The sequence below is a fragment of the Malus sylvestris genome, chromosome 7 (genome assembly GCF_916048215.2).
Source record: "Malus sylvestris chromosome 7, drMalSylv7.2, whole genome shotgun sequence".
Taxonomy (NCBI): Eukaryota; Viridiplantae; Streptophyta; class Magnoliopsida; order Rosales; family Rosaceae; genus Malus; species Malus sylvestris.
This window is the reverse complement of record NC_062266.1, coordinates 20501786-20525618: the sequence shown is the minus strand read 5'-3', so window position 1 is coordinate 20525618 and position 23833 is coordinate 20501786. Positions and strand designations below refer to the sequence as shown.

The following is a 23833-nucleotide window of genomic DNA, read 5'->3' as shown; positions in this document are numbered from 1 at the left end:
AAAAAAAGAACATGCAACAATAAGCGGCCCATGAAAAAACAGAAGGCACAAGAAGAAGAAAAAGTGCAATTTAAAAACATCCATTTTTTTTAGAAATAGTGACAGCACCAAATAAAAAGAAGATATTTTGCAAAAGTTTTTTTGTAACATAGCACCCTCGTTGATGTATATAAGAAGAGCTTTCCTTCATTATAAACACGCGGAACACAACTCAACTCACAAGCAGGGAAACACAGAGCCTTCCTAGCATTCTTTCCATCCTTGTAAACTTCATTTGTAATCATTTTTTGTAGCAATAAAAAGGCAAATGTACATATCCAAGCAATTCTCTAGCCTTAAGTAAGCTTTTTTTTTTTGGGTGTGTTCGTTAATTAGACTTCTAATCCAAAATAGGAAACGATATTGTAGTTATATTATTAGTGTGAAATCCCGTCCCAAGATTCCACTATTTAAAATTACGTATCTCATATTTCGTATTCATAATCGTAGTTTTGACACTCTCATATTTACAGCGTATACATTGCCCCTATTGTATTAAACGGAATTCTTTGTAGACGTATTTGATCCTTTCATGATTTTTCAGATTTCTTTACATATTTGGATAGTACTCGTCGATACAAACGAGTGGGTGCAAACATAATATAATTTGGAATTATAACGAAGAAGTTATTATAACGAAGAAGTTATAAATGAGCAAAGGAAATGGTGAAATGGTCATTTGACCATTATCTAGAAGGCTCCAAATTTTCTGGAGCAAAGATCTGTGAAGCCACGTGTGTGGCTATGATGGAAAGGAAATGAGAGAAAAAGAGGATGCGGCCAATTAGAAAAGGGAGGAAGAGAGAGGAAAGAGAAGTGATCAATGGGGGAGAGAAGAAAGGAGGGGAAGGGAGAGAGGAGAGAGGCGAGAAACATGGAATCACCCTAACCTGTTACACCTGCGACCCGACCCTATTCCAGTGACTTTTCTCGATGGTTTTCCATCCATTTTTTGGCAATTTATGACCTTCTACCCCGACCAAACACCTACCCGACCTCCCCTCTTTCATTTCCACAAAAAACCCGATCTAATTTGGCTCCAATTCGTGGAAATCGAACCAAGGAATTCGATAGGTGTAAGGCGACGATCCGCCCATTTCCGAAGGGTTTTCCATCAACCATCACCACCCTCAGGTGTATTTGGAGTCCAGGAACAAAGCCCAATCTACATTGGAGATAGCAGAGTTGGGTTTGACGTCAAATTGAACTGCACCCAATTTCTAAGGTTTCGACTGATCAAGGAGGTTTTCAAGTGTTTCTCGACCGAATTGGACATCGGCCCATGTATGAAAGTTGTTCTCATTGCTAAGATCTACATTTTTGTAAAATTTGATACTTTTTAGAGTAGATGAATTTTTCCGGCACGTTGGGGCGGCCGGTTTCCGCTTGCGGTGACGCATGGCAGAGACGCAGGGGCCGAGATCCGACCTACCCATTCTAGGCTAAATTTGATTCCCCGATTCCATATTTGACATCCATTTAGTGAAATCCCGATGTTTTAATATAGTTTCACAGTTGACCACTTAGTTGGCCGTCACTTGATAATAATATGAATTGACAATCCGACCGTTGGATTGACATAGAACTTTAATACGTAATATTTGACAATAGGAACTTATGGATCTTCCCGAATTAGATTTCTAAGTTTGTAAAATCAAATGTTGATCGCCACTTAATCTTAGTGATTGGCGGAGATCCAACCAATGGATCGTAATGAAATTTTAGTATATTGTTCTATAAAAGTAGTGAGACTTTTGGGAAGTTACGGATCATAAATCTGATAGGTGGATCTTCTGGTTTGGATTTCTAGGGTTATGGACCCCACTCCTGACCTTATTCGACAGTTGGCTTTATAGTTAACTAACCTAAGTTCTTCTAGCGTGTTGCTGATCTTAGAGTGTTGTTGAGATTCCATGGAGCTTGTTAGGCTCATCATGATGACATGTATTCCTCGATTGATGTGGACCTCGATTCACGTACTAATGGCATCACATTGTGTTATGCTTGTTTATTTTATGTGATTTGACTTGTGTATTGAACTTGTTGTATAGTGTGGTTGATTTGTATGTTTGGCATGATGTGATGAAATACGAGGGCTAGTAGTGGAACCCATTGTCATGGGGTTGTTGCTTCGAGACTTGTTTCACATATCATATCATTATTTCATTTCTCATTTCGTTGACCCGTTCTAATTGTTTACCTTGTGCTTTGTTCCATTTCTTGCTTCGTTGAGCTTTTGTATTTTGAGTACTTGTTTCAAGTCTTCTTCTTTGAGTGTTGCTATATTCCTTGGACTTCCGCTCGATTCCGTTAAGTGATTCGGAACTGGGTTTCCGTTGGGGTTCCGTTGAGTGGTCCGGTTCCTTGCTCCGTCTGGATTACGTTGAGTGGTCCGGAATTCCTCGTGATCCATAATTTCGTTGAGTGGTCCGGAATCGTATCCAGCTTGGATTTCATTGAGTGGTTCAATATTCATTGTACTCTGGGATTCCGTTGAGTGGTCCGGAATCGTATCCACTCAGATTCCGTTAAGAGGTTCGAAATCCTTTCTACTTCGTGATTTTGTTGAGTGGTCCGGAATTTTACCCTGGTTTGGATTCCGTTGAGTGGTCTGGAATCCCACTTGGTGTTTTGGTTCCGTTGAGTGGTTTGGAACCTATTGTTGATGGATTTCATTGAGTGGTCCGAAATCGCATCATTTGACTTGTTGGTTTCTTGGATTTGATTTTAGTTTCAGAGATGTAGGATTCGGCCAAACTGTGTTGCTCTAGCCCTGTATTTCAGTGTATGGTATGCATTATTGATTGATGTGATTTTGGAATGATGTTGGTTATGATTGTTGTAATTATGATTAGACTCGTTGACCATTGTGACTAGAGAATATTATTGTGCTTTGTCGAATGTTCCTTGAGGTGCTGGATGCCCTGAATCGTGGTATTATGTTGAGACATAATGGTTTATATGATGAATATTCGAGTGTAGTGAATGATGAACTACGAATGGCTTGATCCCTGTTTAGGATATGTAGGCAGTCTAACAAGGAGGTTAGATGCAGACATAATGTATACGAAAAATTGCTACGCAATTGGATCGTGAGAGTGTGTATGGTTGTATTCCGGAGGCGGGATGATAGAAGAACATGTATTTGGTGACGTCACGTGTCGATCTTGGACATATGTAGGGATCGGGTTGTGACAATTAGCTTGTTAAACTAACAATCATACTTTGTTCAAGCACTTTGCTATAGTTGAATATTTGCCATACAAACAACTGGACATTAGCTATGGTACCTTTGAATTCTCAGTATCTCTGAGTTAAGCCTTTGTGGGCTTATAACTGCATTTTGAGTGACCATCATGCTAAACATGTCAAGTTCTATGTGCAATGTTTTATACTTAGTTGTTATAATGGTCATTACGAGAAACTACTAAACTTAAACCATTAACGCTACCATTAGATGATACTTACAAAATAGTTGAAACATATGTTCATCATTAGGATGGGCCCACAAGCCCCTAGATCAAAACTAGGCTCTGATACCAAATTCGAGAGCAGAGACCTAGTTAAATGGCCGAGTAACCATTACAACAACTAGACATAAACCTTTGCACATGGAACTCAACATGTTTCAACATGACGCCCATTCATAATACTGGTATAAGATTACAAAGTCTGAACTCAGAGATATCATAGTTAATGTTCAGTTATTTGTATAACAAACATTCAATTATAACAGAGTGCTTGAACAAAGTATTATCATTAGTTTAGCAAGCTAATAATATAACTAAAATAGTGTTTCCTTACTTTGGACTTGAAGTCTAATTCAATGAACACACTAAAAGAAAGAAAGAAAATTTCCTTTAGACTGAAGAATTGCTTGAATATGTACACTTGCTCCTTTATTGATGTACAAAAGATGTTTACAAGGATGGAAAGAATGTTAGGAAGGCTTTGTGTTTCTTTGCTTGTGAGCTTGAGTTGTATAACGTGTGTTTACAATGAAGGAAAACCCTTTTTATATACACGAATGAGGTGCTACGTTACAAGGAAACCTTTCAAAAGTGATGTACAATTATTTATAAATTATCTTCTTTTTCTTTTCTGCTGTCATTGCTATTGAAAATAAGGAAAACTAATGAAAAATACTTGAAAACTTTGAGTTTTAATTAAAATGACAAAAATGTGTTGTAAGTGAATAGTAATAGGAGTGACTTTTTAGAGTAAAAATGTCATTTTCGTTAAAAGTGAATAGTACCGGAAGTGTTTCGTTAAAACTCCCTTGAAAATATGAACTGTTTCTGAATTGCACTGTTTTGGACGTTTCTACGAACTGTATTTAGATGTGAAATTTTTTCTGGTGCCTTCTGCTTTTTCCTGGACCACTTATTGATGCGTGTGTTTTTTTTATGAGAACTTTAATCAAAAGCTTTCGGTACTGTTTACTTTAACGAAAAATTATATTTTTACACTAAAAAATCAATCATGATGCTATTCACTTTACCCTTTATTTTGTCATTATAGTTAAAACTCAAAGTTTTCAAACCATTTTCATTAGTTTTTCTTTTTTTTTATTTGTCTTCTTTAATGTGAGGATAATTTTAATTTTATACTTTTGTCTCGTAACTTGATAATCATGATGTTTTTTTTTTCTTTGAAATTGAAGTATGAAACAATTGAAAATGTACAAATCTAAGGGGATGATGGTGAACTTAACCTCATAATGAGCTAACAATAATGTGATTTAAATTCGTCATTGGAGAAAATCAAACCTAAGATAAGATCCATAGCACTAAATTGCCGCATATCCTGGTAATTAAATGAAAGTATTTTAGGGTTTTTGGTTAGTTTTTTTAATAAAAGTAAGCCATAAGAAACCGAAGTAATCAGTTGAGACACTAAAACGCAGTGTTTAGGTCCATCAGCCAGTCCAGTCCATGGCTGCCGCGAACCAAATGCAAGAAGAAGACGAAAACGCCACGTTCTTCGTGGCGGTTCACGTCGGCGCTGGATACCACGCGCCATCTAACGAGAAAGCCCTCAAGTCCGCCGTCAAACGCGCTTGTCTAGCCGCCGGTTCAATCCTCCGCAAGGTTCCTCTCTCTCACGCACCGTTTTTCTTTTTCTTATTTGTGTCGTTCCAGCTACTGTTTGGATCCCCAGAAAGCCTGAGGGTGATTAGAGAAGGAAAGATTGAAACTTGAAAAAATTGGTAGTGGCATTTTTGTAATTTGAATGTTTTTGTTTTGTTTGTTATTCTTGCTCCAGGGTTCTGGTAGATGCATAGATGCTGTTACTGCAGCTATTCAGGTTTTAGAGGTACATTTTCTCTGTGTGTGTGCGTGTGTGTGTGTGTGTGTGTGTGTATTCTTAGAAGACTGTATATTGGGAAGCAGAAATTCGTAATATGGCGCTGTCTGTGTATTCGAAATGTTAGCCATGGGAATGCATGTCTGTATCTAGTATTTGTGATATTTAAAATTCGTTTCTTCTCTTGTGCAAGTGCAATGGCTATGTGTGCGTGTGGAAGGAGTTATCCGTGGAAATTTACGGAGGATTTTAGCTCATGTTTTGTATAAAATCGTGGTTCAACTGGTTTAACTTTGGTACTTTGACGCGTACTTTTGGAGTCACATAGATTGTTTGGAGAATTCAGTTGAATTAAGTTCAAGTAGCTAGGACAGAGTGCTTCACGAAAGCACCAATGTGTATGTAGAACAACTTAGTAGAGAAGATTCAGGTTCAAAAGAAGATTAAAATTGTGCCTCTTATTTGCTTTATATGCAATTACGAAGAGGTTGTCAGTAGATGTTTCTTTCCTTTCTGCAAGAGCACTCTTCAATCCCTACTATATAATGTATTGTTTATTGATTGTGTTTTTAATCACATTATTGTCTTAAAGGATGATCCAAGCACGAATGCAGGCAGAGGCTCCAATTTGACTGAAGATGGTCGTGTAGAATGCGATGCCAGTATGATGGACGGAAATTCTGGAGTATTTGGAGCTGTTGGAGCAATTCCAGGTTTAAGATGCTTTGTTTATCTGATTCTGCTTGCATATTACCGTTTCCATACTGATTTATACTATACGTTGTCCCTTGCATCACTGAATATCCCCTTGCGGATGTTGTAGACCAGGTGTCAGAAACCCCATCCAGGTCGCTGCTTTATTGGCCAAGGAGCAAATGATGGGATCCCCTCTGTTGGGCCGAATACCTCCCACGTACTAATTCATCTCTCTTAATCATACAGTTATAGCTTTCATTCTAATCATTGTGTTCAGCTCAGCAATATTTTCTTTTTATTATTTCATTCCTTCAATATTTGTAAACTGTAATAGCATTTTTTTCTGATCCTCCTGTTCTTATTTCTTTTTCCCTTATTTTCTTTTCCTTTAATAATGGAGCAAATGTGTCATTGTGTAGCTTCCTGGTTGGTGAAGGTGCCCGTGCATGGGCAAAGTCCAAGGGCCTTGTTTTGGCAGCAAGTACCAGAGCTGATGATGAGGTAATATATTTTAGTTTTTATTACCATGATGTTTTAAACCTTTAAATCATTTTCATCTCAATCACTAATCTTTATTTTTTATATGCTTATGTTCTCCGTGAAATAAACAACGCGAAAGATACATATCTAATTTTCCATTTAGTGGCTCTAAAGTTCTACTGTGAATTTATTCTTATAAAAGATGAATAAATCTTATGTATTTCAAAACAGTGGCTGGTGACAGAAAGAGCAAAATCACAATGGAGAAAGTACAAAGCAATGGTTGATGATGCAAAAGCAAAGACAGAAAATTCTGATTCTAGACTTTCTTGTAGTCCTCAAGAGACTGCTGGAATGTCAGGTATTTCATTGCTTTTTGCTATTAAAAAATAAATAAAAAATCTGTTCCTCTCCTTTCAAAGCTGATAGTGCAACTTACCCATCTACATTTCCTAATTTCCGAGTATCAACACTATCTTTGTATCTGTGTTTAGAATCAGAAGCTCAACCATGCGATTATTTGAAGCATAATGGAGCTGAAGAGGATTGCATCATGGATACTGTTGGAGTTATTTGTGTGGATGCTGAAGGACAAATAGCATCTGGCGCCTCAAGTGGGGGAATTGCACTGAAGGTGACAGATGGTTATAAGAATTTGCACTCTTTGTCATCTCTTTGGAGTGACTAGTGAATGAAAATCTAACAGGTTTTTTGTATGAAAAAAATACAGGTTGGTGGGCGTGTGGGATTAGCAGCTATGCACGGTGCAGGCTGTTGGGCATCCTCCAAAGGTGTTTTTGGGGCTCCATGTATAGTTGGCTGTTGTGTAAGTGGTGCTGGAGAATATCTAATGAAAGGATTTGCAGCTCGTGAGTCCTGCGTCTCTTTGTCAGTGTATGTCCTTATTACTATATAATTTTTTCTTAGATGTTACCCTTGACGTGAATGTTGAAATTGAAGATAGCTGCCTCCTCTCACTCACTGACGCACACACCAACAAGCCTGCTTCAATGCACATTGAAGTGACCAACGTTTGAAGCGATCCTGATTCTTCAAAGTTATAATTAGAACTGTAGAGTTGGCTGACCTACAATCCCTATTCAATTGCGTAGTTTATACACCATTATGTGAACTTGACAGTCATATTCATTGGTTAGTTCACAGGCAGGCCCTGCCTCTGCTTGCATGAAAGTTTTACGTTCTGTTGTTCAAGAGAGTAATAACAATTGTACTGATAGAAGTGCCGGAATTCTACTTGTGCAAGCTGATGCTCCTATACTGGTGAGTTCCAAGCTAGAACCTTTTTCGTGTTAGTTGTCTGAATGAATTTTTGTTTTGTTTTATTTGTCTGGAAGTGTATGTTCATATGTTGCTTTTTTAGGTTGCAGGAAGTTCTCCAAAGTTGAAAGCTGTAGAGATTGCAGCTGCTTACACGTCTTTATCCTTTGGAATAGGATATTTTGGGAGCGCTATGGAGCGGCCCAAGGCATGTTTCGTAGTCTTTTGTGATCGTTTTATCATTAACTGGCTTCATCTTCTGCCTTCCAGATCTGACTTCTAGCAAAGATTGTGGTGAACTGGGGATCCAATCCGAAATTTTTGACTAAATTTATTTCCCATCTTTCAGGTTTCAATTCTTAGGAGTACAAAATTGCAAAGCAAAACTGGAGTGGACCATTTTGAAGCACGAATTGATCTTTCGGGTGGAAAGCTGTCGTGACTGCAAACCTGCGGTTGTGTTTTTACCCACCTATGCAGTGAGCTTCGATTTAGAAGATCATTGGTCGCAAATGGTTACTAGCTGTATTCTAAATTTTTCCGTTGGTGTTGGTTATTCCTTATTTCATTGCGAAAACTACATTTGGATGTTAGCAATTTTCTCTAATGTGAGGTTTTCCTTGTACCAAAAGAAAAAGAAAAGTACGCTCTTCCGTAACTTGTCCCAGCAGGTGCATGTAAACATTTGATAAACAACATATTAGGTTTCACCTCGCCCGTCGCCAATTCGATGAAATTGCACTTGCACATAACAAACTCAGCTATACTTCGTTGAATGCGGCACTTGCAAAGATTTAGACTCGAAAGCTAATAAGATTGCACTCATTACATTCAGTCTGCAAACCTCATCTCTACTAATGCGTAGAGAGGATGCCTTAACAGGATTTTTATCGTATGACACACAGCAGTTCCCAGTCTTACACAAACCTCCTAACCTAAATACATTATTACGTCCCGGCCAAGAAGCCTTCGCTCGTTTGACTGGGAAACTGAAAAACCAGCTCTCACAACCGATAAGCGCACAAAGGAAACGTTCTCCCGATATAAAAACAACAGTTGCTTGGATCTAGGTTAAGATGGCTTCTCCAACTGAATTGGACTCACAACAGTAATTCTGAACATCTTACTGGAAGCTGTGTATTCTTTTTGCTGATACGAGAGTATTAGAGAGAAGCATTGCTATTGTCATTGGACCCACTCCCCCGGGAACTGGAGTAATTGCTGAAGCAATCTGGCTGGCCTCCTCGTAACACACATCTCCAACCAGCCGATAACCTCGAGGACTCTTTTCATCCTGTAAAAAATGCACACAATGAACTCAAAACCTACTACCTTGAATCAGAGACAAACATCAACATGGCATGACCGAATCATCTCATCTCAATTTTTCAGAACACGGATATTGAAAATTCTCTAATAACAAAGTCAGTGCTTCATTTCGTTCACAAATCTTGAGGAAAATCAACAACAAATTTAACAAAGTTGAAGTAGAGAAAGGGAGAGATGTACTTAAGGACTAATTGTCAATGCACGATAGAAGGGAGTATCAACAAAGCATTCCTCACCTCAACTGGATTGATTCCGACATCAATAATTACTGCACCGGGTTTGATCCAGCTGCCCCTCACCATATTTGGTTGCCCCACGGCAGAGATTATAATATCCGCTTGTCTTGTGATCTCCTCAGGATTCTTGGTTCGGGAATGGACTATACTGATTGTAGCATCTTCCCTCTACCAGCACATGCATATTACGTTAGCTCAAGAAGCGAAACAAATAACTTATAACTAAGTCAACTGAAATGTCACCTGCAACAATAAAGCAGCTGGCATCCCAACAATATTGCTCCGGCCAATTACAACAGCTCTCTTTCCCTTGATAGGGATGCCATATCTATGCAACAACTCTATGCATCCTTTTGGCGTGCAAGGAACAAACAAGGGGTCCCTACCACGCATGGCAAGACGGCCAATATTTAGCGGGTGAAACCCATCCACGTCCTTCTCAATGCTAACAGCATTTAAGATGTTTTGCTCATTCATATGCTGGAAACATACACATGAAAAACAATTAGACCGGTTAGTCAATCGCAAAACATGATGGAACAAATGCAGTTATAATAAGTTTGCAAATTCATCTACATTTCCATGGTCGTGAAAAGTTATACAGAACTCCACATACATCCCATATGACTCATGTTTTAATGACAAAATGAGGGCAGAAGGGAGGTAAATCAATGGGGAACCAACATGTCCTTATCTAATTCATTTCATAGCTAAGTACACAAAACATGTATATGATGAAATCCCCAAGAAATATTAAAATGAATAGGCCCTGAAGCCACAAAGCAAAACAACCTAGAGTTCCATCGACAACAGTCAACAGAGTCAATCATTCTCACGAAACTAAAACACCAACCTCCATGACCAGCAGTTCTCTATTTTCGAAACGAGGATATTGACGAAATTGAATATACTAAAGAGCTTGAAATTATGTAAAATTAGTGACTGAACTTTAAAACATTTGAATAACTTGTTATTTATATTATGATTGAAACATGATTTCACAAAGGGAAAGCAAAATTGGAATTTAGAAGCATACACAAGGCAGGGGTAGCTGCACAAGGATGCCATGAACTGAAGGATCATCATTGAATCCCGCAATGGAGTTGAGCACTTCTTGTTCCGGGGAACCCTCGGGCAAGCGCACTTCAAAAGAATTAATCCCCACGGACTCACAAGCTTTCTTCTTGTTGCGCACATAAGTGGCAGAGTCCTTCCTGTCCCCAACAAGAATAACTGCCAAACCCGGAACAATGCCAATTGCATCCTTCATCTTCGACACTTCTGCATTGATCTCATCTCTGATTTGCTTCGCAACGGCTTTCCCATCGATCACTTTTGCCGATTCTTCAGTGGCCAATGAAGCTGTAAAATGGAAATTCAATAAACAAATTACAGAAACTGCTTTTAGAATTCTGCCAAGGTTTTATTCATAGCCCTCCACATGTTCGATGAAATGCGTCAGAGAACAAAAACACTCTCAAACAGCTAATCACACTCTTTCAACAGAACTCTAATTTGTTATGTACGAGAGGGAAGAGAGGCGTACCGGTGGGCGACGGAGACGGCGAAGCAGAAGCGGAGGAGGAGTGAAGGGAGAGGCGTCTAGGGGAGCTAGGATTTATGAGGGGGCGAAGGAAAACGGCGCCGTGGTTGCGGTGGAAGAGGGGGTTCCGCCGAAAGGGGAGGAGGCGAGGCGTGGTGGTGGAGCAGCAGTCCGTGAATACCATCGAAGCCATCTGATGTTTTATCAGACAACGAGAAGAAGAATATAGGGGTTTTCGGTAGGTTATGATCAAACTTCAAAAACCCTTTTGGGGTTTTAGGGTTTTAGCTCTGTGTCGGAGAGAGAGAGACACTGGTTCAGTGGCCAGCAGTGACAGTAGGAAAACAGTGCGGTGAAATTCGAAAGGGGTGTCCACCCACACCCCCTTTTTTTCGTCTTATACATATTTACTTTTTAATTTTAGCTATCGATCGAATAAATTAAAAAAATAAAAAAATTATTAATTAATAAAGAATGTATGAGAAGTTAAAAAAAAATATGAATATCACATCCCATTCTAAAAATTGAACAAATTATGCTATTGCATGAACAAATTATTCACTTGTAATTAAAAGGTTTTATGTTCGATTCTCGTTTATAAATTTGAACAATATTTTTGCCAACCCATTTTGAGGATAACATCGTTTGAACCATAAATGATACATAATTTTCGCTCTACAGCCCACAAAGCCATAAACCGCGTAGCACCGTATTTTCGTCAAGCAATAAAGAAACATAAAGTAATATAAATACCAACAAAAGGTTGGGAAATTTACGGTTTTCTATACTTTGGACCCCGACACAGCCCAAAACAAAAAGGTGGTGCCTTGAGACAGAAGGATGCATCAAGAATATAGGTTTGTTCAACAAAGTTTATGGAACAAAAGTTTGTCAGCCGACTGTTTGCTATTGATTGCCTCTTCGGTGTAATTTCTGTACAATTTAATACCCATTGGAAGATGAATCATTTCTGTTTCGGGTCCAAAATCGAAGAAGTAATCTGCTATACAGTTCTCGAGCTGTTTCTACATTTTCCTTTTATCATTTACCGTGTTTGCCACCATCTAGATGGCCAGCGTTCCTTCAGTGAACTGGTTCTCATCTGTGGAATCCGGAGTCGGAGTTTTGGGTTTACTCATCATTCGAGAAAACCCGTAGCCAAGAGAACTTCCGCTAGTTTCACATAACTGTAGAAGAAAAACATAAATCCGAATATCTCAAGTATCGGGATGAAGAGAAGTCAGAAGTGCTGGAACTTAGTTCATACTTAATGGTCAAAGCCAAAACTGAGGTTGCGGTAAAATTGTTGGCTTAAAATATAAAATAAAACAAAAGGAGAAGACGATGAGATAAATTAAACGTGGAGTACCTCAGTTAGCTCACCAAGGTGACGGGACCTATACTCATTGATTGTTGATGCGATCTCTGACATGGGTAGCTTAGCCTGAGGAGGAGATAAAATAAGAGGAGACGATGATGTTAGACACTTAAAGCAAAAACAATGTTTAAAAACAAGAAAAGCAGAATGTGGGCAAAACTGTTGAACATTTGAAGACAATACAGCAAAAAGAATCTTCGACGATGGCCATCTAATGATGAAATGTAAAAATTTATCGAAATAAAACCAAGCTCATGCCAATTACATGTCCCATTCAACCAATCTCTGCTTGATGATATACTATGTGGGTTAATGTCTTTTCTCCCAACGGCATTGGCTTATGATGCTTAAAAAGAGGTCCAATTGGAGATCACTTGAGTCCAATTGTTAGATACTTACATCTAGATGGAAGTGAAAAGAAATATCGACAATCAACTAACTTACCTGAGCTAAGACAGCAGCTGCCAACTGTAGACTAGGTTCCAAGGTCTCTGGGACAACCTGAAAGTTTCATGAGAATTAGTCAACTCATGAATGCGACGCATGATAGATAACCTGTAAGTTGCCACTCATTCGTCATTACAGAAAATCTTGCTCGAAAATATATAAAATAATATACTAATCCATTAAATTACTTTGGACAGGTGCTGGCAACAGAGAGCATATTAAGAACAGGCATAAAAATATTACCGCTGTAGCCCCAGCCTTCTCCAAATTAAGACCATGATCAACATCATGAGCACGGACAAAAGTTTTCACGTTAGGGAAATACTTGCTCAGAGCCCAAACAGTTCTATAGTTTGCACCAGGAGAATCTAAAGTGATTGCTGCAGCACATGCTCTTTCAGCACCAACTTTGTGGAGCACCTACTCATGGGGTAGAAAGCATTTCAAATCATAAACTCGCATATGAAATAACTATAATTTCAACTTATTGTACATACCTCTCGGCTACCAGCATCTCCAAAGTAGACTGGAAGGTCCAGCGAGCGTCCGACTGCCACTCTATCACTGAACAACAAAGAACAAAATAACGAGACATTATGAGTTGCAGTGTTTTGCAGAATTATAACCCTAATTCCGGAGACCAACCATTCCAAAGATTTTCAGGCCTTGAAATATACTTTTTTATTGTTATCGTGTCCTTGGTACTGGCTAAGAACATAAATAAACTCCAAAAACCATCCGTTGAGATGTGCAGACAAACTAGACTAACATGAAGTTGTTAAATACACATGAAACTAACATGTAAACATCCAAAGTAGTAATTCTAGAAATATCAATTATAAAGAAAATTTGGAAATGTCCTCAAGATTACCTCCTCACATCAAGAGCTACAAATGGAATTAGACTCTCAGAAAGAAGCTGTGCAATTATCTGAAAATAAAAAGGGAGGGAAAAAACAAATTACAAACGTTACAAATACATGTAAAAGCTTGAAAGATTTAGAATTAATTGTATGATAGCTGCAATTTTTTACAACCTGGCCAACTCGCCCAAATCCACAGATGATTATATGACCTTGTAAATCATCCGTCTGAAAATGTAAGCAATCCAAGAGACACCAATTATCAGTAAATGCTAAATGGTAATTACCAAAAAAGTCGAGGATTAATGAAGAATTACATTTGTCTCATTTCCAACACAACCTAAACAACAAGAAATAAGAATTAACAAATACTATGTGCATAGTTGCAGTTATTATATGCTAATCAAGTTCCTAAATAAACAGGGAAATATATTGTTGTAGATTCTAATTAAAAGGATTTTCTGGGTGGAAGAGAATGCTTTAGTCTAGGCAGAGCATCAAGAGTGACAAAAGTACATCTTCGTCGGGCATTTACCTCACTCTCGACTGGTAGTAAACTTCGAACGTCATGCACCTCAAAACGAGATGCAATTAACTGCCCTCCAGCAGCTAGCCATGGTGTGATGGCCATTGAAATTCCAACAAGAAGGAAAAGCAAAGATGATAACCGAGGAGTCATTATTCCCTGCAGATGCCACAGTTAGTTCGATACTTCTAACATTACATAATGGCTGAGAAGACATTAAGCTGCATATAGCAAAGTAGTTAATCAATTTTCAATAGCAATTTAATAAAAACATTCAGTATTGTTTTTACCCTGTCAACTTAACATTATGAATCTTAATTTGTAATATTGGTTAACACCTTTAATGCATTAAAAGAAAGCTACTATCCGCAACTACATTACTTGTAGGACATTACTTGTAGGAAATAAACACCAAAAAGACCATATAAACTTAGTAAATTTTTATAGCTGCTACATGAAAACCAGCAATTCTCAGAAGCAGTATCAACGGCTAAAGGAAGCAACCTGATTAACAGCTTCACCAAATGCAACAAATGCAAACTCTCCACCAGGAGCAAGAAGAAGACCAACTCTTATTGCAGATATTATTGAAACGCCAAATAGTTTGCCAATCAAAGCAACCAATAAGGATTTCCCACCAATCAGAAGTCCTAATGATCCAGCTATAACCGGGAAGTTTGAAAGAAGAAGTTTCGGATCAATAGACATTCCAACCTGAAAACCCATAAAAATAGTTGTTACAAATTGCAGATATAAGAGCGACATTGTACAGACAATAGACTGACAGGATCATTTGACTAAAATTAAAAACAATTTCAAAGTCAAGAACTCAAGTAACATCCTTCTCTAAATTAGAAATTGGATAATTTTGTTTTAAACAATCCGCTAAGTTTCCTTGTTATCATATAATCCAGAAGAAAATCCATTTCAAGCAATCACAGAGAACTGTTTCTTACAAGCAGTATCATCTAACATTACAGAAAGAGTGACACTTTATGACTCACTTTTAGATTACGGTATGTAATATTTGTTCAAAATTCTTGAGGTGGTATGGAAAGAAATGCTAGGAAATCATGGATTGACATCCCTACCAATTAAAGACATGTACGCCCAACCCGGGAATGGACTGAATTTGTCAGGGGTTTCTTTTCTGTTTTTGAACAAAAAGTAGTTTTAGGGGCAGGTCTTCCCTCTCTATTTCTCAATTATTCTCTCAATTCAACCTCAAACAATTGCCACCAGAAACCACATACCGTCATAAAGAAGAGGCCCAGTAGAAGACCACGATATGGAGCAATATCGGACTCAACCTGTAAAGAAAATTCAGTTTCTGCAAGAAGCAAACCAGCCAAAAATGCTCCCAATGCCATAGATAGTCCAGCCTATTCAGGAGACAAAAGAAAAGCACAAAACTTTGTAACTCTCAGGAATGACCCAAAAATAAATTAACTAAAAGACATAGAATGCACAATCTACCCTGGCAGTGAGAAGACTTGTTCCTAGAATAACAAGCAAAGTATTGGCAGAAAATATTTCTGCATTTTGATTTTCTGCAATTTGCCTATAAATTGGTCGAAGCAGCTGCAAAACCACAAAAAGAAACATTAGCTTCAACGCACAAACTTAACTCTTAAAAGAACTTGATGAGATAAAACAACAGAGCTTGTAAAAAAATTGGAAAACGTTCCGAACTTGTTTTCTCAAGCAATATGAAATATATGTTTCCTCTCCTCCCAGTCCTTTACTTACTCTAAGAGAACATGGTTTAGCATTATTTTCAATCAAGATTGCAACAATGGAGACTTAGTAGTCTGTTGAACCATTTGAAGCTTCAACTGTAAATGCCTAAACCAGCCGTGCAGTTACTTTTCCTGGGAATTCACCCATTTCATTGACATAATTCTCAAAAGTTTTGGATGTACGAAGACTTACCAAGCGTCCACCAGCAATTATGGCCGTGATGGCAACTGCTGCCTTTACAGCAGCAAGTCCAAGAGCTTCAGCAATGGCTTGAAAACCAATCTACAAGTAGAAGATGAAGTTACTTAGTATGATAAAAATAAGTAGCATGTTTGGCTCTGAAGTTCTGAACAATGATTAGATTCTCAACAGCAAGAGGAGAGGATAAGTAGTATTACCCCTCCTTTGGATGAATTTGGTGAAATCAGAGGTATAAGAATTAGCAAAACCACAACAGCCAAATCCTGAAAATTAACCAAAAAGTGAGTAATGTAACTAATTTAGTTCAATGATTTGTGAAACAAACCTAGATGATATGAAATAACCAATGGTGCAAAGAAAAGCCTAAAATAATGATGGAAGGGGTAGCAATCTAATTGCCAAGAATCAACACATAGTACGTAACCATAACGTCACTTAACCATGCACTAAATTTAAAGCTCTGATGGGTATTTACTGTATGGAGGACTCAAATCCAAACTATGCAATATGCATTGCTGAAGATGATCACCCTACCATAATTGCTCACTGTAAAGATGCAAAAGTAAGGACTCTAAAATCATGGATCTATGTGTCAAGATGTTTAGTTGATTCAACTAGACCACAAACTCTAAGTTACCAAATATACCGTTAATATATTAAAAAATGTACCAAGTCATTTTCCAGAAAATGAAGTCTTTTGAAACCAATGGACCCTTGACATGTTTTTTAAAATTCAAAGTGACCTGGAAAAGTAGGACAGAAAACGTAGCACGGCCATGACGTGAAGTGCTCTCACCCCGCTCTTGCAAGACCTGAAAATAAGTTGAAGCATATTAATTACTTGCCTGTCAAAAGAATATTCATTAGTAGGCTCTTGCAGTCTTTTCTTATAAAAAATAAATAAATTATTGGGAAAAAGTGCAGAGAAATGCAACCCATGTACAGAAACCATAAATAACATATAGACTAAAATAAGATCAAGCAAGAAATCTAGGAAGAACAGAACAACAACAACAACAACAACAAAGCCTTTTCCCACTAAGTGGGGTCGGCTATATGAATCCTAGAACGCCATTGCGCTCGGTTTTGTGTCATGCCCTCCGTTAGATCCAAGTACTCTAAGTCTTTTCTTAGGGTCTCTTCCAAAGTTTTCCTAGGTCTTCCTCTACCCCTTCGGCCCTGAACCTCTGTCCCGTGGTCACATCTTCGAACCAAGTCGCCAAGCTAGGGGATCTGCTGAAAGAGGTGACAGACAAGGTATGCAATCAGAGTTCCAAGCAATCAGTCCCAGATCAGAAGTTTGATTTCGAGTTCCGGCTGATTGTTATCCTTCTCCTTATCTTGCAGGTAGCATGAAGGATAAAGAGAAGAAAAGGAGAAAAGGTGATATGAGATACTTTTGCTTTTGAAGAAGTAACTTTCCACAGGCTTATTCTTGAACTGGGCTGGAGGGTTTTCTTGTTTCCGCCAGAGTATAAGGCCGACTGAAGAATTTGAGGGTCAAAACAAGTCCATCAAATCTAGAGTACGTTCGACCCTGCTGATATGGGATACTTTTGCTGTTGACAAAGTAGTGGATGTATCGGCACGTGGTTGCACTTGTCTCCACATGCTTCCTTGTATCCTTCTCACTTGCCCTATTTGTTCATCAGGCAGATGTGGTATCTTCTCGGGAAGCATAAGATGTTGAAGATGAGTACTCGAGAGCAATGGGGTTCCAGGCAGTCAGTTCCGGACTGGAAGCTTGATTCCAAGTGCTAACTGATTGCTCTCTTTCTCCTTGTCTTGCAGGTAAGAACAAGGCCAAAGGAAAAGACAGGGAAAAAGCATGATATGGGATACTCTTGCTTTTAACCCTGATGATATGAGATATTCTTGCTCTAGTGTAGCTTGTTTGCAGAGGTATTCTCGGGGGGAAAGAAAGCTGAGTATTTCGAGAGGCTTCGTTGGGAGTGCCCTCTCAAATATGAGGAAGGGTTGAGCATTTTTGCAGGTCTGCCTGTCCGTTGAGGATGGAGGTCGACATATATAGGAGTCTCCCTAACAAGGAGTAATACTATTCTTTTACCCTGCTTGGTCATAGCACGGTAGTGGGAGCTGCCAACTTCACGTGTTTTAACTCTGTCAGAGCACTTTGAAAAAGTGGTCTGTGGTATCTGGAAAGCTGATGTTACGTGTGAAGATTACAGATAAGCTTTATCCAAGGAGATCTGGCTCTCGAAGTTGAGAAAGCGGTGTGAGGATTACAGACAAGCTTTATCTAAGGGGCTCTCGAAGTTGAGAAAGCGGTGCCTCTTCGGTTTTCGAACAAGCAATCCTGTCAGGGATCTGTCTCTCGAGATTCGGAGAACGGTGCCTCTTCGATTTTTGAGAAAGCAATCCTGCTAGGAGTCTGGCTCTCGAGATTCGGAGAGCGGTGTCTCGTCGCTTTTTGAGAAAGTAATCATTTTGGGAGTCTGGCTCTCGAGATTCGGAGGACGGTGCCTCTTCGATCTTAAAGCAAGCAATCTTGTTTGGAGTGTTTTCTCGAATGTGAGTAAAGGTTAGGCCTGTTTGCTAGTCTACCTTGCCACGGAGCACAGAGGTTGACCCACAGGGACTTTCCAATTATCCAGCAATGGTCCTGTTCCTTTACCCTTCTGGGTAATAATATGGCAGCTAGACCTTCAAAATTTATGTGTCTAAACTTTGTTAGTGTTGTTTCTTTGCTATTCTTTTACCCTTCTTGGTCATAGCTCTTATGTACCACTGAACACCACACCAGAATTCACACATGATGAACAATATACACACTGCTCTATTGTGCTTTTAACGAACTGAACATGTCAACCCAATAGAGAACCAGAAACTGAACTACAAGAAATACTAAACGAATATAGGATAAAAACCAGTATTTTGAAGCCACTGAACAATGCAGAAGAATTAAATCATTTTTTGTGCTGGCCTGCTGTGTTTGATACAAACAATACCTACTCACCAATATTCTGCCTCTAACCCACAAACTATCAATAATTAAACTGTCATGGTGAGCTGCTTCTCATTTCTCACATGAAGAAGGCTGCTTTTACTGGAATATTCACACCCCAGACCCCTTTCCAAGAGAACAAGGCTTTTTTTTTTTTTTTTCTCAAAGAAGGAAAATTTCCACAGTAGTTACCCACTTCATCATAGTCATCATGAATTTTGTATTTATTATAAGGTCCAAAAACCCCTTAGTAACTTAATATATCTGTATTGAACATATCCAGATACTCAATATTGTATTTCTTCATCTATCTACCCATATACTTACATTTTGAATGAGAAAATAAATAAAGCAAAACATTACCTGCAGAACAACTGCAGTGGATGATAAAGCCAGACCATTGCCAATTACTATTGCAGCAGGTCCAGGCAGCCCACAAACATAATGAGCAACCACACCAACCACAACAGCTGTCACCAAAACCTGCATTGGTTATGCATATTAACAAACTGATAGAAAACTTTTTTCTCACTACCAATACAGAAAATCTTACTAATGGCCAGGCCGAAACGAATATGAGTAACTCACCTGAGCAGAGCCTAATCCAAATACATATTTCTTCATTGAACTCAACCTTTCAACAGAAAGCTAAAAAATGCAAACCAGAGTATTGTTAATTTTCCTCATTGTAATTCAAATTAAGCATAATTTTTATTTTTTTTAACAAATTGAAATAGCAATATGTCCAATTTGTCCACTCCACCTCGAGGCCAATGTTGAACAGCAAGAAAACAACCCCAAATTCAGCAATTGCCTTTGTCCCATGTACATGACGAATAATAGAGAGGCCATAAGGCCCAATCAAGATGCCAGCAGCTAAATACCCAAGAACAGGACTGCCTAAAGATAGCAAAAGACAGATGATACCCATCAGTGAAATGGCGTTATAAGCCCAGGCAGTTATGATATGATGGTGTGATGTGGAAAAGAACCAAAACGTATTTTGTCAACTTGTGATCAAATCCATAGAATTACCCTCTTAATGAAACTTTAGCTAAGTTCAAGAAAGTGTAATAGGGTAGGGTGCTGCAGTACAGAGGTTGGCTAAGTGTAAGTCTAGATTATAAAAAGGTATATGACAAGAAAGTGAAAGGCATATGACAAGGAAGTGAAAAATAAATAAATAAAACAGTAGAAAGACATATAGCTAATCCACACATTAAAAGTTCAGTGTTTGGTTGGTGGAACTCCGAACTTTATGGTTTATATTCTAAAGCTTAAAAAGTAATGCAACTCTATAACCAAAACCAACTAGAAAATACTACTCGCCTACATTTGAAATGACAAAAAAAAAACCAAACAAGTGTGAAATAGAAATTAAAGCTATAGAGATTCAGTTACCTCCAGGAATTCTTTGAAATACAGGCACAAATATCACACTTGCTAACAATAACCATAACATGTCAAAAAGAGAAGCTTCCTCCTCATTCACCTGAGAAAAAGATAGAACAGATCAGAAAGTTGAAATTATGATAGACGTTAGACCAAAATAAAAATTTTGTTAGGCAACATACCTCTTGATGAGGAATCATATCAATTAGTTTTTTAATTCTTCTAGGAAGTTTCTGTAATTCTCGAACTAGAGGCTTCGCACTTGAGGAAACTTCTTCAATACTAGTGGTGATGACGTCTGGCTGTTGTAACAGTTGTGTGGCCCTTTCCACTCGATTAGCATAAAAGGTGAGCCTGTGATCAATTTCAACATCTTGAGGTCAAAGCAAGACAAGGCTCACACCCCATATAACCATTATAAGAGCAGGAATTTTTTTAAAAGAAAACCCTATTGAAGAGGGGAAAACAAGGCACAGTAATAAACGAAATAACAAGTAGAAAAAACACTACATACCCTACTCCAAATAGGAACATCCCGACAACCAGCTTTGGCCATTGCTTCCTTGCATACTCCATCAGACCTTGGAAAACTGATGTCGGAGTCCCATCAGCAGAAGAGAAGAAAGATGCAGAAAAGAAACGAGAAGATTTCTTCAATAATGTCTTTGGAGAATTTAACGGTGAACTCTCCCTACTCAAGTCCTTCTGAGTTTCCTGCTTTTTAGCTTGAACCACATTCTTTGACTTTTCAGCTTCTACGTCAGCGTCTTTTAGAGAATCCAAACTTAACTTTCCATTCTCATGATCACTCAAATCAACAAATTGACTTGCGTCTTCAAAACTCTGGCTGATTTTGTCAGAAGGGCTGTCTGCCAAAGGCTTGACAGCCAACAAATCACCATCAATTACCACATCTCTGTCCCTTTCAACAATGATATCAGCAGAACTTCCTAGGACTACCGTCTCCCCTTCCTCAAGAGCAGGATTATCATCACTCAACACCTGTCCTTGGTTGTTTTCTGTGGTGTCAACCATTGAGTTGGAGATAGATTTCTGTGCTCTTTGTAATGCAATTTCTGCATCGTTGACATGCTTTGCAGCTTCAAGTTCAAAAGCAACAGCTTGCTCTGCTAAAAGCATTATGTTGGTTACATCCTCTTCTGCTTTCAAAGCACTGAGCTGTGCTTTCTCTGCAACCTCATTCAACCTGTCCATTTCCTTCTGCAACTCCTCTTTTTTACTATGCAAGTGCATTAGCTCTGCCTCACAGTTGGCCAAATTCGCCTGGCATTCCTTAATATCTTCCTGGGCAACCAAAAGTGCTTTTTCTTCTTCTTTGCAATCATGTTCCCCATCATTCTCTTGTGAAATTTCAGAAGAATTGGTCTCTCTTTTTGCAACCTGTAAAGATTCCACTGCCACCCGAAGCCTTGCCTCTGCTAATGAAAGTGCCATTTTTGCTTTCTGAACGCCTTCTTTGGCAATAGTCTCTTCATGAACGATCTCTTGGACAGTATCAAGGGTTGAGTTAACATTATTCCAAGCATTTGCTGCTTCATCCCGTAGGCATATCGCGGCTTCTGATATTCTCTGAGCCTTTTCTTCAAACATGGTACTATTAAGTCGTGCAGCTTCAAGCTCTTTCATGGCATTTTGCAGCAATTCGTTCAATTCATCCAATGTAGGTGCCTCTGGTTCTTCTTTTTGTTCTTCATATCCATCTTCTTCTCTGGAATCACTCAACTCGGCATCATGAACAGACCCAACTCCTGAGCTCTCATCATGACCTTCTAGGTATTCCACATTCTGACCATTTCCATTAACATACGCTAATGAGTCATTACTCTGACACCGCGACCACCAAACTGTTCTTGACCCTTTGAAAACACTACCAAAGTTACAAGATAAAGGCACTTTCGGATTCGAATTCCACAAACGATCATCAGCTTTTTCTCTATAGGTCAAACGTGAAATCCTACAACCACTTACACAGACAGTTCTCTTCAACTTCTTACCTGACCATGCTTTCACAACAATTCTCGAATTACCCAGAAAGTTACAACTAACATCTTTACTCCCAAAGATAATCGGTGAACTACTAAAGCAATTCAACCTCTTATAACTAGCCCCTTCACTGCCATATAACACATTTGGCTGCTGAAAACTACACAGAAAATCCATATTCGAACAGCAGCCTAAAAAAACCACACTCAAACGCCTATAACCGCAATCAGCATCACATTGACACTCTCATTCCTCGCTCGATTTTTCGACAAACACCTGGCCAAACAAATCCAATCTACTATAAATAAAATAACATCAAATCAACTCATAAATTCATAAAAATCAATAGCTCTAAACCCTAAAACCACCAAAAATCCGTAAACTCGCACCTTCGCACAACATGCATAAATTCACACATACGCCAGTTCGTTCACATTTCACAAAATCCCAAACAAATCCACACGTACCTAATCACACAAATACACATACACACAGAATAATCGGAACACGAATTAGTTCCAATAACTACAAACAGACGCAGCCAACCGTATACGAATACGTATATGTAAATGCAAGTGCGTGCGTGCGTGCATGCGGCGGACTTACCGATAATCGGAGGAAACAGCTGGGAAAACCAAAGGCGGAGTTCGAGAGGAAAATGGCGGAAGTGAGAAGTGCGAGAAACAATCGACGACGTTGTTTTGGTACTGGTTCGGCTCGCTCAGTCTGCTCTGGAGAAGGAAATGGAAACTCAGCTTCCAGTCCAGTAGTCTAACTGCCTCTTCTCTCTTTGGAAGGTCGGAAATGTAAAAACGCCTCCTCCGTCCTCGCAACGAAATAAAAAATAAATAAATAATCAAACAAATACATTTGTTTTTTTCTATGAGGAAAATACAACTTCGTTTTGTCCCCACGTATGCACACACGTACACGGTACACCTAACCTACCACATTCTCGCGAAAAAAATAATAAATAATGCTTAAATTTGTCAATATTTAAAGTTAAATTATAATTTTACCCTTACGAACCCATTTAAAGAGGTGTTTTTAAAAAAAAAATTAATTTTCTAACTTTTTAGAATTTTTTAACTTTTTCATTGGTCTTAACATTTTTAAACATTCCAAATAAATACTTAAATTATTGAAATGCCATATTTGTTAAGTTCCAATTAATTTTTCAAACATAGATTATATTCATTACCCACCAACTGGTATATCATGGTCAACATTAATATTAGTTGCCTCAAAATCTAAATTTCAAATATATATTATATAATATGGTATCCAAATACACATCTATGTACTTCTATACGACTGGTTAGTGCATTTAAAGGAATTTGGGTAAGTTTTTTTAAATGTGAACTGAAGTCAGTACTACGGTTTAGTGATATTCATTTTCACTTGTAAGTG

General features: G+C 38.4%; 3 protein-coding genes across 5 annotated transcripts; 1 reads left to right on the top strand and 2 right to left on the bottom strand.

The window, feature by feature from the left end:
• Positions 1-4913: 4913 nt before the first annotated feature.
• On the top strand, positions 4914-8458 carry LOC126628646 (putative threonine aspartase). 2 transcript variants are annotated; one of them, XM_050298414.1, is made up of 11 exons: positions 4914-5129; positions 5305-5355; positions 5939-6059; positions 6175-6259; positions 6462-6543; positions 6754-6883; positions 7017-7156; positions 7253-7416; positions 7680-7803; positions 7904-8008; positions 8150-8458. In XM_050298414.1, the coding sequence occupies exons 1-11, from the start codon at positions 4974-4976 to the stop codon at positions 8240-8242; spliced, it is 1251 nt and encodes a 416-aa protein (XP_050154371.1). In that variant the 5' UTR covers positions 4914-4973; the 3' UTR covers positions 8243-8458. The 2 variants fall into 2 exon arrangements, with proteins under 2 accessions (XP_050154371.1, XP_050154373.1); XM_050298416.1 differs by lacking the exon at positions 5305-5355.
• A 135-nt stretch (positions 8459-8593) lies between these two features.
• LOC126628647 (bifunctional protein FolD 4, chloroplastic-like) lies at positions 8594-11291 on the bottom strand. The gene is made up of 5 exons (XM_050298417.1): positions 10912-11291; positions 10402-10727; positions 9609-9845; positions 9366-9533; positions 8594-9094 (listed from the first exon to the last, which is right to left on the bottom strand). The coding sequence occupies exons 1-5, from the start codon at positions 11099-11101 to the stop codon at positions 8924-8926; spliced, it is 1092 nt and encodes a 363-aa protein (XP_050154374.1). The 5' UTR covers positions 11102-11291; the 3' UTR covers positions 8594-8923.
• A 380-nt stretch (positions 11292-11671) lies between these two features.
• On the bottom strand, positions 11672-23270 carry LOC126628645 (K(+) efflux antiporter 2, chloroplastic-like). 2 transcript variants are annotated; one of them, XM_050298412.1, is made up of 22 exons: positions 23030-23270; positions 22813-22890; positions 20934-22699; positions 20602-20773; positions 20429-20519; positions 19791-19927; positions 19616-19675; positions 19391-19510; positions 16806-16874; positions 16260-16325; positions 16054-16143; positions 15598-15702; positions 15375-15503; positions 14626-14835; positions 14131-14280; positions 13770-13823; positions 13605-13663; positions 13231-13297; positions 12977-13153; positions 12731-12787; positions 12278-12352; positions 11672-12095 (listed from the first exon to the last, which is right to left on the bottom strand). In XM_050298412.1, the coding sequence occupies exons 3-22, from the start codon at positions 22598-22600 to the stop codon at positions 11973-11975; spliced, it is 3678 nt and encodes a 1225-aa protein (XP_050154369.1). In that variant the 5' UTR covers positions 22601-22699; positions 22813-22890; positions 23030-23270; the 3' UTR covers positions 11672-11972. The 2 variants fall into 2 exon arrangements, with proteins under 2 accessions (XP_050154369.1, XP_050154370.1); XM_050298413.1 differs by lacking the exon at positions 22813-22890.
• Between the last annotated feature and the right edge of the window lie 563 nt (positions 23271-23833).